The 15000-nt window shown below is 35.2% G+C and overlaps 2 protein-coding genes across 2 annotated transcripts in view; one reads left to right on the plus strand and one right to left on the minus strand.

The window, feature by feature from the left end:
• Window positions 1-1813, minus strand: part of LOC113803837 (protein disulfide-isomerase A5) — a 15465-nt gene extending 13652 nt beyond the window's left edge. Inside the window, exon 1 of the mRNA XM_027354649.2 lies at window positions 1708-1813. Within this exon, the coding sequence (XP_027210450.2) occupies window positions 1708-1737 (30 nt within the window). The 5' untranslated portion in view covers window positions 1738-1813. The remainder of the gene's footprint in view (window positions 1-1707) is intronic.
• Window positions 1814-2400: 587 nt separating this feature from the next.
• On the plus strand, window positions 2401-14466 carry Zip102B (Zinc/iron regulated transporter-related protein 102B). The gene is made up of 7 exons (XM_027354650.2): window positions 2401-2677; window positions 6086-6200; window positions 6618-6758; window positions 7061-7138; window positions 11436-11521; window positions 11731-11865; window positions 12165-14466. Exons 1-7 carry the CDS (start codon window positions 2582-2584, stop codon window positions 12384-12386), a joined length of 873 nt encoding a protein of 290 aa, XP_027210451.1. The 5' UTR covers window positions 2401-2581; the 3' UTR covers window positions 12387-14466.
• The last annotated feature ends 534 nt before the right edge of the window (window positions 14467-15000 follow it).

A 15000-nucleotide genomic window follows, 5' to 3' on the forward strand; every position in this document is an offset into this window, starting at 1 on the left:
GTCAATAGATCGCAAGTGACTTTACATTAATCTGAAAAATGGGTCTTGCTTTACCACTTATAGACCACAATATCAATATGGATCAATCACAATGTTTTATACAATTCATCAAGTTTTCTACTTTCTTTAAACCTAATCCTTGGAGCTGCAGGTCTTAGAAAATGTCAGAAACTCTGGAAGATCTCATTCTTTTTCATTCATTACACATTAACAGGAAATCTATACAGGGTCATATGTGAGCAAGAGTGATTACATTCATAACTGTACAAGAGTATTATGGAAATCAAAATATCTGAATATCAAAGCATGTTGTGAACCTTCAACTATGAAAATTCTTTGTTCAATAAATAATTCTGAAAGCTTAAAGAATGACTAACAGATACACTTTAGATAACTCCAAGCAGTTAATCCTCAGCTTTCCTATCTAATATCTACAATCAATCATTTCCAAAATACTAAAACAAACAAGCTACCTCAATTCAATTGCGGGAAAAGATGTATTCATCACATATAGGAAGCCTACACAGGGAAAATGTTTGCTTAATATCTTTGTAGACATTGTGGCGATCAGAGAAAACAAAATCTCTAAATAACATGTTATTTTCAGATTCTTTCACCAAGAAATTATTTTATTCAGTAGGCCCCTTTGAAAACTCAAACACTGATGGACAGACATAACTCAGATAAATGAAACCTGTTAATTCCCAGCTTTCATATCTAAATCTCCATGTAACTAATCATTTCTAACAGACTGAAAAGTACACACAAGCCTTGAATTATGCTTAGAAAGATATATTTAAAACTGGATTTTTTTTTTTTTCTAAATCTATGATAGGTGATTGAATTTGAATCATCTTCATTCATTAACCAAAAAAAATATAAATAATTGAATTTAAATCAAAGCAAAAGTAAGTTATTTACTAAACATGTATGTAAAAAACAAGAAATACAAAGTTTAGTCCTAATTTCACATTTACAAACAGAAGCCAAATATAAGTACCAGTACAAGTGTACTGAGCAATTCCTTTCACATGTGTTAAAGTAGCCTCAAAGATTTAATCACATACTCTCCCTTTCCGGCTCATGCGGGTTGAAATTCTATTAAAAGCTCATATGTGTCTTTTCATCTAATCATCAGAGAGTTTAATATTCACATTTCTTCTCTGAGTTACACATATGTGAATACATATGCATAAGATTAATATAATCAGAATAATATTTTAGTAACAGAAAATATAAAATAATTCAAAAAGTAATAATAATGAAGACATCAAGAAAGGGCAAAATCAAAGGTACAATGTATACAACCAAACCTGATAAATGAAATGAGACTGAGAACCCGTTCCTAAATAGGCCTACAACATCGTCAGGTGGTTCCTCACACCCGGTCTCTTAATCTACCCCTATCTTCCCTCTTTTTACCCTAAATAAAACATTTCCTTGCAATTCTCTTAATACTCATCACTAAAATAAACACGCCTAGAGTAAGAAAACATTGATATTTAATTACTGGAAATGGTAATTCGCTTTTATTAATATAATGCAAATCCATGGTTGGGTTTTTGTACTAAGTGCCGAGACGGGATTTCTCACTGAAAGCCCAGAGTAATAATATGTTTACCCCCATTAGCATCGAGATTGATGTTTATAAACTTGCTAATTAACGTTTCGAAGTAATTTATGCAAAAATAGCTCTATTTTACTCACAAATGCCAATAATAAAACGGAGCGCCGCATCGCGTCCTCGCACAGCCACGTCTAACCCAGGCTGATTGGAAAATGAAGAGTTTTGGCACATTACGATCAAAGAAACTTCTTGATTATTTTGCTTGTTTATTTTTTATTTTTATTTCATAAAATTATGCGCGTTTTCCTTATATCGTGTAACTAAGAAAAGGTAGAGGTAATCCAAAAGTATTTGTGAATTCATATGGTTTGAGGGCATTCTAGGGAATTTCCCCTGATTATTATTCACCCGGATACTGAAATTACAGGTGTTTGAACAGGTTTTCAGGTGCTATTTAAACTTGTTTTCAAGGACACGATTCAAGTCGTTCTAATATTTTTGCTCCTTATGAAGCTCTGAAAATGTACAGTTTAGAGATTTGTTTCTTTAGTACACTGTGTAAGGAAAATTATAATCTTCATTTTATACCCTGTGTATATGTGAAATAAATTAAATTGTCGTATGTTTAATCATCCTCGAAATAACCCTTATAAACAAGTAATAACTCATAATACATCTCTTACAAGCGTGAAATCTAGTCCCCCAAAACATCCCTGGAGCCCTTCAGGAGACAAAATTTTTCCTAGATTCTCCCCCCAAACGAACGAAAATACCCCAGATCTGATTCGAATCTCCCCCAGAGAGCGGCTGAATTTCCCCCGCATCTCTTATGTTTACTTGTGTCACAGAAACAGCTGGAGGCAGTTGAGAGGGACGCTGCAAATGCCATTTCCTCGGATTTTATCGTCGTTTATTCTTATTCTCCTTTCGTAAGCCAGGGGATTTACATGGCCACGTGATTTAGCTTTTTAATTTGTCTGTTATTTTCAAAAGGAGGGAGAAAATCGGCCGAAAATGGAGCCTGTTATGGTCCTGTCTCTCCTCTCCTTTGCCATGTTGGTTGGTTGTTACACAGCGGGTTCCATTCCTCTCGTCATGACTATGTCCGAGGTAGGTTAATTTTGGCTCTTATTAGAGGAATTAACCGTCTTTTGTATGGTGAGGTGTAGGGTGCATGTAGTGGAATGGTATGACAGTGTGTTGTTCCCGGGAAATATGGTCTTATGTTGACACTTCTAACACGCTCAGCAACAACACATCACCGCCCAAGGTCGTTATGTGCATAGTGTGGAAAGAAGAGATTTATTTTCCTTTTATTATGAAATTTTATACATCGTAGTGTGAGGCCGATCTGTAGTGTTAGTTTCCATCCTGTAAGAACAGCAAATAAGTTATATAAAATAGAAATTAGTGGTGTAGATAACAATGATAGATTATACACTGCAAATATGATTCTCTGGTTAAGGATTCAGTATGCCAAAACCTCTTTCAGAATATTAAAGGTATAGATAAGGTTTCCATATGCAGATAATATCAGACATGATAGGAGATTGATTATTGTTGAAGTGTGTAATATTTCCTGTGGTTGCATTCCAAAGTTAACATCACATTTCCATAGATCATACCTGGTAGAGCATATAGAAGTGAAAGTTGTCAGTGTAAAATTATAAGAAACTTGCATTGTGGTAACTTTGAAATTTCTTCATAAGAATGGTGTCTTGAAATCCCAGAATGAATTTGATTTCCTAGTAGCAAGGAAAAGAGTCACAAAAGGTTCTCTTTCTTACTAAAACAATGCAATTTACTGTCCTTAGTTTCTCTTACTAGAACAAAATTTCTAATTGACTTTGCAAAAAACTTTTAATGTATAAGAGGCAGTGCATTATGAACAGAACCTTCATAACACTGGGTGATTTATATCTGGGTTATTGTTAACGAGAACAGTGGACCCTCTAGAGACTACGTCCCAACACCAGGGTATCATGCAAACCCAAACACCCAACCTAACCTCTCCTGCCTTCTATTTACTCCCGAAGTTCATTCTTTACAGTACAGATGCACTCATTAGAGTCCCCAACCCCACATCACACACTTTATTCAGCAATCTAAACTGCTGTGACAGGGCATGACCTTCAGCACTGCCCGAGATGAAGGTTGATAAGGGGTTCTGCCCCCCAACACTCCATTGGGAAACGTGGACTTCACCTCAGTATGCACGGCAAGATAGAGCTGAAACTCGGGAGCACGAGTGGACTTAGGCTGTGGGCGGTGTTTTCCGCAATCTTTTTCATTTATTTGTAGTGTTACCTTTCATGTCTACAGATTAATTCTTGTACCAACAACCTTAACTCTTTGTCCTCTATAAGAATATCGTCTTGAATTAGCCCAAGCTTAGTGCATCCTTGCCATAAAGATTAACCCAAATGAATATAGTAGCATATGAATATATTCATTGAATGGAAAAAAACTAAAAAGCACGCTATATGCACATAATATAGATGACCCCTGTTATTCAGACTAGATGTTTGTGAGTGTGTGAGGGTGTAAGTGAGGGTATTATTTGTGAGAGTGTGAGTGTATGTGTGTGTGTGTGTATGCGTGCGCATATGTGTTTGTGTGTGTACGCATGTGCATGTGTGTATGAATAAAATCATGTACAATGTTCTCCATTAAATCAATGTCAAAAAGGAAAAAGGAGTGACCTAAACAAATTTAGATAATATCCAATGCAATTGTATTTTTAACAAAATCACAATTCTACCTGATAAATGATTAATGGTTTGTTAAGAAATTTGGATACTTATAGACAGATAAGTACATTATTTATGAATTACAAATGCATTGTAACTATGAGGCAATATTTTGTTTATGAAAGTGTCTACATTTAAGGTATCCTGTACTAGGTTAGGATGACTATGGTCATTAAAAAGATGTAGCCCCTCCAGTCAAAGAATTAAATCTTTCAGTTTTGCTGTTACCAAAAGAGGATTAAATTTATGTTTTCCACACTTCTTATTTTTCATACGTGTCTGACTGTTCCCAAAACCCAGTGCATGACCCAGTACAGTGATTACCATGAGTGGATTAAGAAGATTATACATACTGAATGGTTTTAATTTCTTTTAAAATTTCCTAGTAGAACAAAAAACAAATGCATTGAGGTTTACATTGATTGCAAAACCAACATCCAGACAAGGTTACCTTTCAGATAAATGTAGATTATTTTTAATGCTATGTATATAATTATGTATAAGTATTTAAAATAGATAAAGAAGAGGATTTATGTGAAAAAAGATAAATGAATAAATAAAATTATAAAGAAATGAATGACTAATATTGAAAAGGCAAAGTAAATTTTAAATTTTTACTTTTTATGATGGCAGTCTAAATTACTAAGTTTATTGGAAGAATTATGGTTTAACTTCTATTTATGCTCACAAGTGTGTAAAGTCAGTACTTTTATGAGGCTGAAAGCCAAAGGCTAACAACATGATATGCTATCAGAGGTTAGAGTCTCTCTTTCAACAAACACCTAATCTTCTCCCTTACCTCTCACCTTCTCTCTATCTCCCTTTCCCCTCCCCTTCCCTGCTTCCTTCCACCATCGAACTGTCAATCCTTTTCTTTATTCTCCTTCTCTCTTCCTGCTCCACACTCCATCTTTCATGTTTACATCACTCTTTCTTTCTTTCTTTCTCTTTTTGTCTATCTATTATTCACACAATATATTTTATAAAAGGCCATATTTCAATATAGAATATCAAATGGGGTGATCCTTGTAAAGAATGTAATCAGGAGTAAGTTTTAGGATGGCTTCTGTGATCTGATACCATGTATGTTTTGCAGCAAGCTTATATGCATAAATTTAAGTCTAATAATCTTAAATGATTGTGTTAATAAACTGTTCAGTTATACACATGAAGTTGGGTCTTTGTAAATTGTATGAATTTCTGTCTAATGTATAATTTCTTGTGATAGTTGTTCTTAGTCTGTGGTAAAGAATGAGATTAGGGATAAAAGTGAAGCAGGCTCTTGTTTTTGTTTGGATTATCCTTTTTTGACAACCAAATAATCTTTATTCACAGTGGTTTTATGCATTAGTATATCCAGTATTTGTTTAGCTTCATTAGCACGTGAACATATTAAAGTGCAAACAGACAGAATTAGCAGACAGGAGAAAAAGAGCAAAAAGTCTTGATATATATATAAGATTCATATATCGGAGATATAGCCATTAGTATAGAAATTATAAGAGACTAGAGCAAAGGTGAAGGTGTATGAGAGGTATAGAAACTGAGAGACACTGAGAAGGAGAAAGTTTTTAAGGTCACCTTTTCTTATAAGTAGATACTTCGGTATTCAGATGTCTCTGTATGTATGTGTGCTTGTGTGAGGTTACATTTACACCTATATAGTATTCATATGGCTACTAATCAGTTTATCCTCTTGTAATTCCATATGAACATCTGCTTGTACCATATTGTTGAATTTAAATACAATTGAGTTTTGTTCTTACAGGACCGTATGGAGGTAGTGACTGTGTTGGGTGCCGGCCTGCTTGTGGGCACTTCTCTCACTGTCATTATTCCTGAGGGAGTCAACACTCTGTTCAGCATGGAAACAAGCACAAAAGGTATTTTTTGCTTATTTCGGTTTTTTTCTGCATATAGTAATAGTGAAATTATTTTATTCATCAAATGAATATTTGGGTATGACGTGCCTTATAAGATGGATGACTCTTTTTCACAGTATTGATGTTTTGTTATGAAGTCTCTCATATGAAATATGAGCAGCAAATTTTATACACACACACACACACAAATGCACACGCACACGCACACACACACTCAGTCTATATGAAGCTGGGAAGTACTAATTGCTGTAACCAGTTCTTGTCCAGAAAATACAGCCAAAGTGGAAAGTACCACAAGATGGCACCAGTATGACTACAGATATCTTTGCATAGATACATATCTCTACAACAGTAAGAGGAATAGTCACATGCCTATGCACAAATTTCCAATGACCTGATCAAAATCCATTATTTCAGGCAGTCACACTGAAGGCCACAGCCACACTGGCGAGGAGGAGGCGCACACAGAACCACACAACCTCATCGGACCTCCCCTTGTCCTTGGGTTCCTGTTGATGTTACTCATAGACCAGTGCTCGGGTGGCCATCGTAAAGCAGGTGACTTTTACTGGCTGCGCATATTTGCATAGGAGGTGCTGCATGTTCTACAGCTGAAAGGAGAATCTCTGAAGATTAAATTCTGTTTATTCAGTTTGAGAGTATGTGACAACAGAAGATATGTTCATCAGCGCTCTACTTTCAGTTGCATTCACTTTTTCTTGCAATAAGAACATTTGAAATAATCCAAAGATATTGGTGAAATTTTCTTCAGTTGTTAATTTTAGGTTTATGATTATGATTATTACAGCATAGCAGTTACATTCATTTTCTTCTGTACTAATGTAATATGGTATACACAGGTGATGCAGAGAATGGAGTTACCAAAGGAAGGAGAAGTTCACTGACAGCCACCTTAGGCTTAGTGGTACATGCAGCAGGTAAGATTACTGTATTTTGTTGTAGCTTGGAACTTTCAATTTTGAAATTTGATTATTAACCAGCTCTAACCACAATAAAACAGGTTAGGCTACTCAAAAATCCTAGTTTGTGATATGTATATAAAAGAGAAATAGAACAGACACAGTCAGGGGCAAGGCAGGAGAGAGATAAGATAGGGAGTAGAACAGATAGGAATCAGAATGGGAATAGAGTGTGAATAAATAGATAATTTAGTTGAATTCCATTTGTTACAATAGATATACTTTGCTGTTATGCTGTCTGTTTATTTTGCTTCAAACTTACCTCCTGTGTGCAAGGAATAGCCAGGATTACCATCCATTGGCAGCACACAGGATTGAACACAGATCAAGAAGATTGCCAGACAGTGCACTGAGGGAGAGAGAATCTTTTACACAATTTGATAAAGATAGATTGAAAGAAAGACATTGCCAACATACTTTGTAGGGACAATTATCTATTGTGTATTTTTTCTGTATAGCTATACACCTTACTGCTCCTTTACTTTCCAATGATAATCATGGGTTTACTTTCTCCATGGATATGAAATGGTTCCTTATTTATTTATTGTCATATGGTGGTGGTCTCTCACTCATTGTTTGTTCCTAGTATTCTTTTCTTGTTTTCCCAGGATGTATAACTGCATTTGTTCTGAATCTGGGTGCATCACAGCCCATATGTAGCTCAAAATCTAGGCATTAGGCTTCCTTGAGTGGCTATTCTCCTAGGGGCGTAGTTTGTAGCCATGGCTCACATTAACACTCATATGTGGCACCAAAACTCCTTCCTCATCTTTGCAATTTATTATCTCTTTGTGTAAGCATTTTTTTTTTTTTTTTTTTTTTTTTTTTTTTTTTTTGTCATTTTCCAATATCTATATTTGCCCTTTGATATTCTGTACTAAGAAGATGATAGCAATAACAATAACAGTAAGTGATCTTTTGTTATTTGTATCACTTTTTTTTTTAATATGTATAATTCAGTTTCATATAACACACCTTGTGCTGCCAGTCACACCAAGCTGGAATAGGGTCCTGAGCATGGAAATAGTGTCCTCCCTGGAGCCAGCACTCTTCCAGCCATAGCTCATGGATGATTCATTCCACCCTCGCTTACAAGAGCCCCTTCTTAAATGTCCCCCAAGTCTAATCATCTTCCAAGAGCTTTGTATACTCATGGCAAGTCACTGACATCACCCCCCCATTTGTCAACCAAATTTTTTGTGATGGCATATTCCTGTCAATTGATTTTGAGCTTCTAAGACAGAAGTCTTTTTGGTAAGGGAATTCCAGTGAAATTTGGAATCTATTTGATAACAGGCACTTGGTCCAGGTATGGCTGGCAGGTCATTAAAGCAGGAATTTAATTATTTCAAGCCATAAAAACAGCCATTCTTTCCTCCAGTCGCATTTAACCCTTTTGATCAGGATGACGTGACCATGACATCATAAAAAAAAATTGGGGTTAAGGGCCAAGTGACAGGAACATTCTGTCCTGGGACAAAATGGTTGCGGGCCGGTTGATACAAATTTGCCATCACGAGTGGATGAAAAAGACTCACCACTATTGCACAAACCTTTTGCAGTGTGATTAGAATCATTTGGCGTTTAGAAGAAGACTGCATTATTCCTATCAATAGAGTGTGGAAGGTAATGTGTATAAGCCATGACTGGTAGAGCGCTGGCTCCGGGGTGGACGCTATTTCCATACTCAGCATCATAGTCCAGCAGCACTTGTGTACATGGAAAGTAATGTATTGCCATCTAGGTAAAGCAAATCAAAAGACAAATATGGACATTATTAGATGGCAAAAAAAATTTGCAGAGGGCTGTGTGATGCGAACATGCCATCAGACAAAATGGCCTTTAACTTGACATCATGAGCGAAGGCCAGGGTGACAGAAAAGACTCGCCAAGAGTGCACAAACCTTTTGCATTGTGATTAGAATCATTTAGCATTTAGAAGGAGACTGCATTATTCCTATCAGTAAACGAGTATGGAATGTAATGTGTGTGAGCCATGACTGCTAGAGCACTGGCTCCAGGGAGAACGCCATTTCCATGCTCAGCATCATAGCCCGGCAGCACAGGTGTACATGGAAACTAGTGTATTGCCATCTCGGTAAAGCAAATCAAAAGACAAATATGGACATTATTAAATGGCAAAAAAGGTTTTTTAAAGGTTTATGCAAAATAACTTTGCAGACTTCTGGGTGATGTGAACATGCCATCATCAAACAAAAAGGCCGTGAACTTGCCATCATGAGCGAAGGCCAGGGTGACAGAAAAGACTCGTCACGATTGCACAAACCTCTTGAAGAGTGATTTGATTCATTTGGCGATTGGAAGGGGTTCTTACCATTATTCCCATAGATAAATGAATGTGGAATGTACCCAGGGAGGACCGCCATTTCCATGTTGTGCACTGTTTTCCTGGCTGCTGTGACCAATAGCACAGTTTGTATTATGGAAAATTGAAAAAATATATATTTTTCTTACACTGAATTATTTACTACATAGAGAGTTGATATGGAGTCAGTGCAAGGAAAATAAGCTATTGCCATCTGGATAAAGTAAATAAAATGTCAAATATGGCCATTGAAAAATGGCAAAAAAAAAAAAATTACACCTGATAACTTAGCAAAGGGGAGGCACAGAGTCTTGTTACTGCTCATGGTTATTTAAATGCACCTAACCAACTTGCCGCATGCCCAGGATGTTGGCTGCATAACCCACTGCCCCTATTTTCGGCACGGTGATTTCCGTGATGCAACCGGATCCAGCAGTTTAACCTTTTTGATCCTGAGTGGGTTAGGCCTACATTTTGAATTATTATTTTTTGTCACAGGCCATGATATGGGGTTATCCTCAAACTACTCATAGAAACCTTTTATTTGTGCCTTTGTTTTGTAGGTACTTTGATATATTTGATTTTTTCTTCTTTTTTATTACATTCATGAGAGTTAGAATAAGAAACTTAGGTTGGCAAGCTGCATTCTGAAATATATGACTACAAAATATATATAAAATACCTATCGTGTTTCAGGGTTCGTACGGGTCCTGGAGAATCATGGAAAATCATGGAAAATGAAATTGAAATATCCAGAACTGGAATATCAGGGGATTTTGTCTTCAAGACTGGAATATCATGGAAATTTAGTGTTTGTGCCTTTTTAAATATTTTGAAAGTCTAACTTAGATTTATTTTTCTTATTATTTTTAATTTTAAGTCTTCAGAAAGAAATCAGAATAAGCTTTGGAAGATTGAGGTAACTAATGGTCAGACTCTGTGCATAACTGTAAAAATACAATATACATTCTTTTGATAATATAGTGAGGTGCATCAATAGTTTTTTGGAAGGTTTATGATGCCAATCCTATGTTACTTCATTTACAGCTCAAAGGACATGGCTGAAATTTGTGCTAATTGATGTATGAATGTTAGATAAAAATTATGAAAGATAATCTGGGTGATCAGAAATTTCATCAGATTTAGTATTTTTGTGCTCAAATTTATTGGCCAGAAAAAGGGGAAGCAGCTGCTAGTATGTTTCATAATCATGAGAATTTAATCCACTGACACAAGGTAAGCACATATACATGCACTCTACATTATGATTTTGTTTCAGTAAAAAGGGAGTTTCTTGGAAACTGTTTACCTCATTCCTTGATGAATATTGGGGAAAAGAGCTTGATTTCTGTTATGATTATTATTGTTATTAACATTACTTTGATAGTGATTATTATGATGATATCAATTATGTAAATAGCAATAGAACAGTAATAAGCATTTAAGAGATTTTTTTTTTTTTTATAACGAAAATTCAAGGAATGGGATCAAGTAAATAGTAGCTGATTCCTTGGTAACAGAACACATATGGAGAATTCTGTGTGCAAAAAGAATGCTAAAACAAAACAGATTATCAAACACATGTAAAAGTACTTGTGGTGTAAAGTATTCATAGTTAGCCTACATCCTGCAGTTGAATATGAAAGAAGGATTATGATGATAAGTTTGGACAAGTGAACATCTAGACCTATCTTTAATTCTAAAATGAACAGATAAGTTTAACAGAAAAGTTTAAGTGGTGTTAGAGGGCTGTAGTGTGCATTTTGTAAATAAGAAATGGCAAAATGCATAAATAAAAAATTGTCACTGCTTGCACTGTACAGCGCAAAACACAAGGGACATGGTTCAGAACTTCTGTTGTATTCATGCAGTTGTAGATTAGAATGAAAAGAAAGAGCACTTAACATATTTTCTATTTTCATATTACAGCTGATGGCATAGCACTTGGAGCTGCAGTCTCATCATCACACACAGATGTTGAAATGATCGTGTTTTTCGCCATCATGCTGCACAAGGTAGAACTCCTACTTTTAGATGCATTTGTTTCATCTATTGAGTGATCATAATCCTTAGGTAATTTCTGTAGAATGCTCACATTTGCATTACAAGCTACAAGTATAGATCTGAACAGCATTCATCCAGTGCTTCTATTTTCTAGTATGTTTTGTGGCTGTTATTATTTTTTGCAACAAAGATATCATTAACAGACTGTATCTATAAACAGGCTCCTGCAGCATTTGGGCTTGTGACCTTTTTGTTGCATGACGGACTAGAAAGAAATCAAATTAGGCGACACTTGCTTGTGTTCGCCCTTGCTGCCCCCATCGGTGCTGTGGTCACATATGTTGCAATTGTCCAGGTAAATATCATTTCTGCTACCATATTCTGTGGTAGCTTTGGCAGCTGTGGAGTGTTGTTCTCTTTCATTCTTTTCCTTTATTGTCCTGACAGATTGAATCTAAGAAAAGTCTTGTCTGTTCATAAAAATGCATTCAGGAAAGAAAAGAAAAATCTGTGGAGATTCATACATTTTACAGGTGAAAAGAGAGTGCTTAGTGCACAATAACATAAAAACATTGATTTGATTATTTGATTTGATAGTGATAGCACAATACTCTTCATCAACGAAAATTTACTGTACAGACGTTAAATTTCCAGAGTGGCACCGAGTCCTTCTCATCGTCCCACAGTACAGGCATCGCTATGCTCTTCAGTGCTGGGACCTTCCTTTATGTTGCCACGGTACATGTCCTGCCAGAGCTCACCAGCCACAGCCATGAGGGAGGAGGGGGAGGCAACCATTTCTCCCGGAAACAGTTGCTGGCTCTCATTTGTGGATCTTTGCTGCCTCTGTTCCTCACGTTTGGCCACCATCACTAGGCATTTTGTCTCCTTGCGTTATTTTTCATGGGCTTACCATATCTAATGTCTGAGGCGTCTTTCAGGTGATATTTGAATATTTGAAGTATTTTGGGCATTCCGGTACCTTTAGAACATGTTCTGTGGTGTGACTGGATGTTGAAAGCCACCTCAGCGACACGGGGCCTCCTGTGCCAGTGATTGTACATGGATTGAAAAAAAAGAATAGTGCTGCTCCTTTAAGACAAATGTTCATTAGTGAGCTGCTCTTCAAGCAACATTGGCAAGAGACCCTTTGCAAGAACATTCCACTGTGTGGATGGACAGTCTTGTGTGTCGTGAGTTGGTACTTCTCCTGTCCTTTTGTTTATTCTGGTGCAAGCACTGATGTTTTGGTTACCTTTTAGATGCAAATGAATTATAGTTAGAAAATTTTAGTGTTTTTAAGGAATATGCACAAGTCTTCTCTTCTTTCTTTTTTTATAAGGATTTATGGATATGATTGTTAGATTTTGTTTATTAAACTGTCTTACAGTTTTTGTTGTTTATTAGTAATGGTGCCTCTTTAAAACTACCAAGGTAGTCATTCATCCCCACATTAAAGGTTGTCAGGCAAAGCAGTCATTTTTATCACCATATTAGTTATTGTCATACAGAAGCCAGCTGAAATATTAAGGCTGAATGAATTTGCAGGTTTGAGATATATATGATTTATCTTCTCCATGAAGATAAAACTGATTTTAGAGATTTACCGTTGTATTTTTGAACTGAGGAACAGTTTTTGTATATCACACTCCCATAAAGGCACAGGTTGTGAACATAATGTAGTTAACTGCACTGAAATATAGTGAAATGCTGCTCATTTTTATTACACATTTTAGAGTTAATTTAGCTTTCACTAATAGATATATGCAGTCAATCCAAGGATTTTTATCATTTACAAAGGTTTTGCAATGAAACATGGCAGTTGTCGCCCTGTTAATAGAAGTGTGTATGAGTTTTAAACATTCCTTAGAGCGAAAGGGAAAGATACTTGATACTTCTGCTTCATTTTTTCCCCTTTTTCTTTGCTGTCACAAAATCATTTTTCTATTGCTCCGTTAAGTCTACAGTGCATTGCAAGATCATGAAAAAGTAAAATGGGAATAAGACAGATATGTAGTTTTTCAAAAATGGGATGTTAATATTTTCACATTGCAATATACTAGCATTGATGTATATGATATTATTATTGGTATTATTGTAATTATTATTATTATCATTACTATTATTATTTTTTTAGTAATGCTATTATTATTATTATTATTATTATTATTATTATTATTTATACTTTTTCTCATTGTAATGAACTCCAATACCAGTGCAATTTAAAATATTGTTAATACTGTTATTAATCTAAAAATTGTCTATATGATTATTATTATCATCACTTTTATAACAGTCATTACATCATGAAGAACATTATTATCACCATTTTCACCGAGATCACAACTGCCACTATCATTACCATTATTAGTTGTACTAATATCAAAACTTTACTAATTGTAATTGCTGCATATTATTCATTGCTATACAGATGTGACTGTGATACATATATAGATTTTTTTTTTGCAAAGCATAGTCCAACCCTCCCCACAAAAAGTGGGAAGTCTACCAGACTAAATTAATAGACTCTGCCTAATTTTGATTAATGTTTTGGGGTTATTTCCCGATGGATCTTTTATTTTTTGATAGTTATTAATCAGTTATTACTAAAAAGATATAATCATTTTAAGTATTTATATTTATTCTAGACCAGTGTCATTAATTTTCCCTTATTTATGTGGCCTGATGAACATGTGTATGAGTGTGTGTTGGAAATATGAAGGTCCTTTTAAATTACTCTCTTCTTTCTCTTTACATTTCACTTTTTTGTTTGTATGGTATTTGGTGTGTTTTGTTTTCTGTTTTTGTTTGTTTAATTTTGTCAGGGAATTATTTGAGCCTCATCATTTATATATTTTTGTCTTCCTTTACTGTAATTATCAATTGCAGTGGATCAGTCCATAGAACTGACAACTGGATGTAAATGCATTTCCAAGATCAAACATTTTGAATAATACTTTTGTCCATTTCTTTCTCCCTTCCTTTAACTTGGAGTCCAGAGGATGAAGAGTGAACTATTTTAAGAAAAAATGAGACTAGTGTAATAGCCTGAAGTGCTTGACTAGTTACTTTTAGTCTACATTTGGCATTAGCTGTTACCTTATAGGGTGAACTGGAACAACAATGTAATTACTTTGGTCAAAGCTTACCTATTTTGTTAAATGAAGTAAATGTTACTGTGCATAAACTGACAGTCTAAAGGTAGCCTGTTTTTCAATGAAAATAGTAAAACTGTGGCCAAATTTTATATATCATTGTCAAAATATGGATGCTGATGTTTTTACATGTATTGTTTTATTATACATGATTATATAATCTTAACATGTTTATTACATACATATCTTCTGACACACACACACACACATATATGTGTATATATATATGTCCATTGCTTTATCTAGTTATTAATCTCTTCCTACCACTAGACATACCAGTTTTATGTTGTCTTTCCTCCTCCCACAAAAGCTATGTGTTTGTCATTCCTTCTTCA

The sequence above is a fragment of the Penaeus vannamei genome, chromosome 20, assembly GCF_042767895.1.
Source record: "Penaeus vannamei isolate JL-2024 chromosome 20, ASM4276789v1, whole genome shotgun sequence".
In the NCBI taxonomy this organism is placed as follows: Eukaryota; Metazoa; Arthropoda; class Malacostraca; order Decapoda; family Penaeidae; genus Penaeus; species Penaeus vannamei.

Coding starts and splice junctions, on each gene's coding strand:
- Zip102B (XM_027354650.2), top strand. CDS start 2,582: ATGGAGCCTGTTATGGTCCTGTCTCTCCTCTCCTTTGCCATGTTGGTT. Junction 2,678..6,085: donor TCGTCATGACTATGTCCGAG/GTAGGTTAATTT, acceptor TTGTTCTTACAG/GACCGTATGGAGGTAGTGAC. Junction 11,522..11,730: donor TCGCCATCATGCTGCACAAG/GTAGAACTCCTA, acceptor ATCTATAAACAG/GCTCCTGCAGCATTTGGGCT.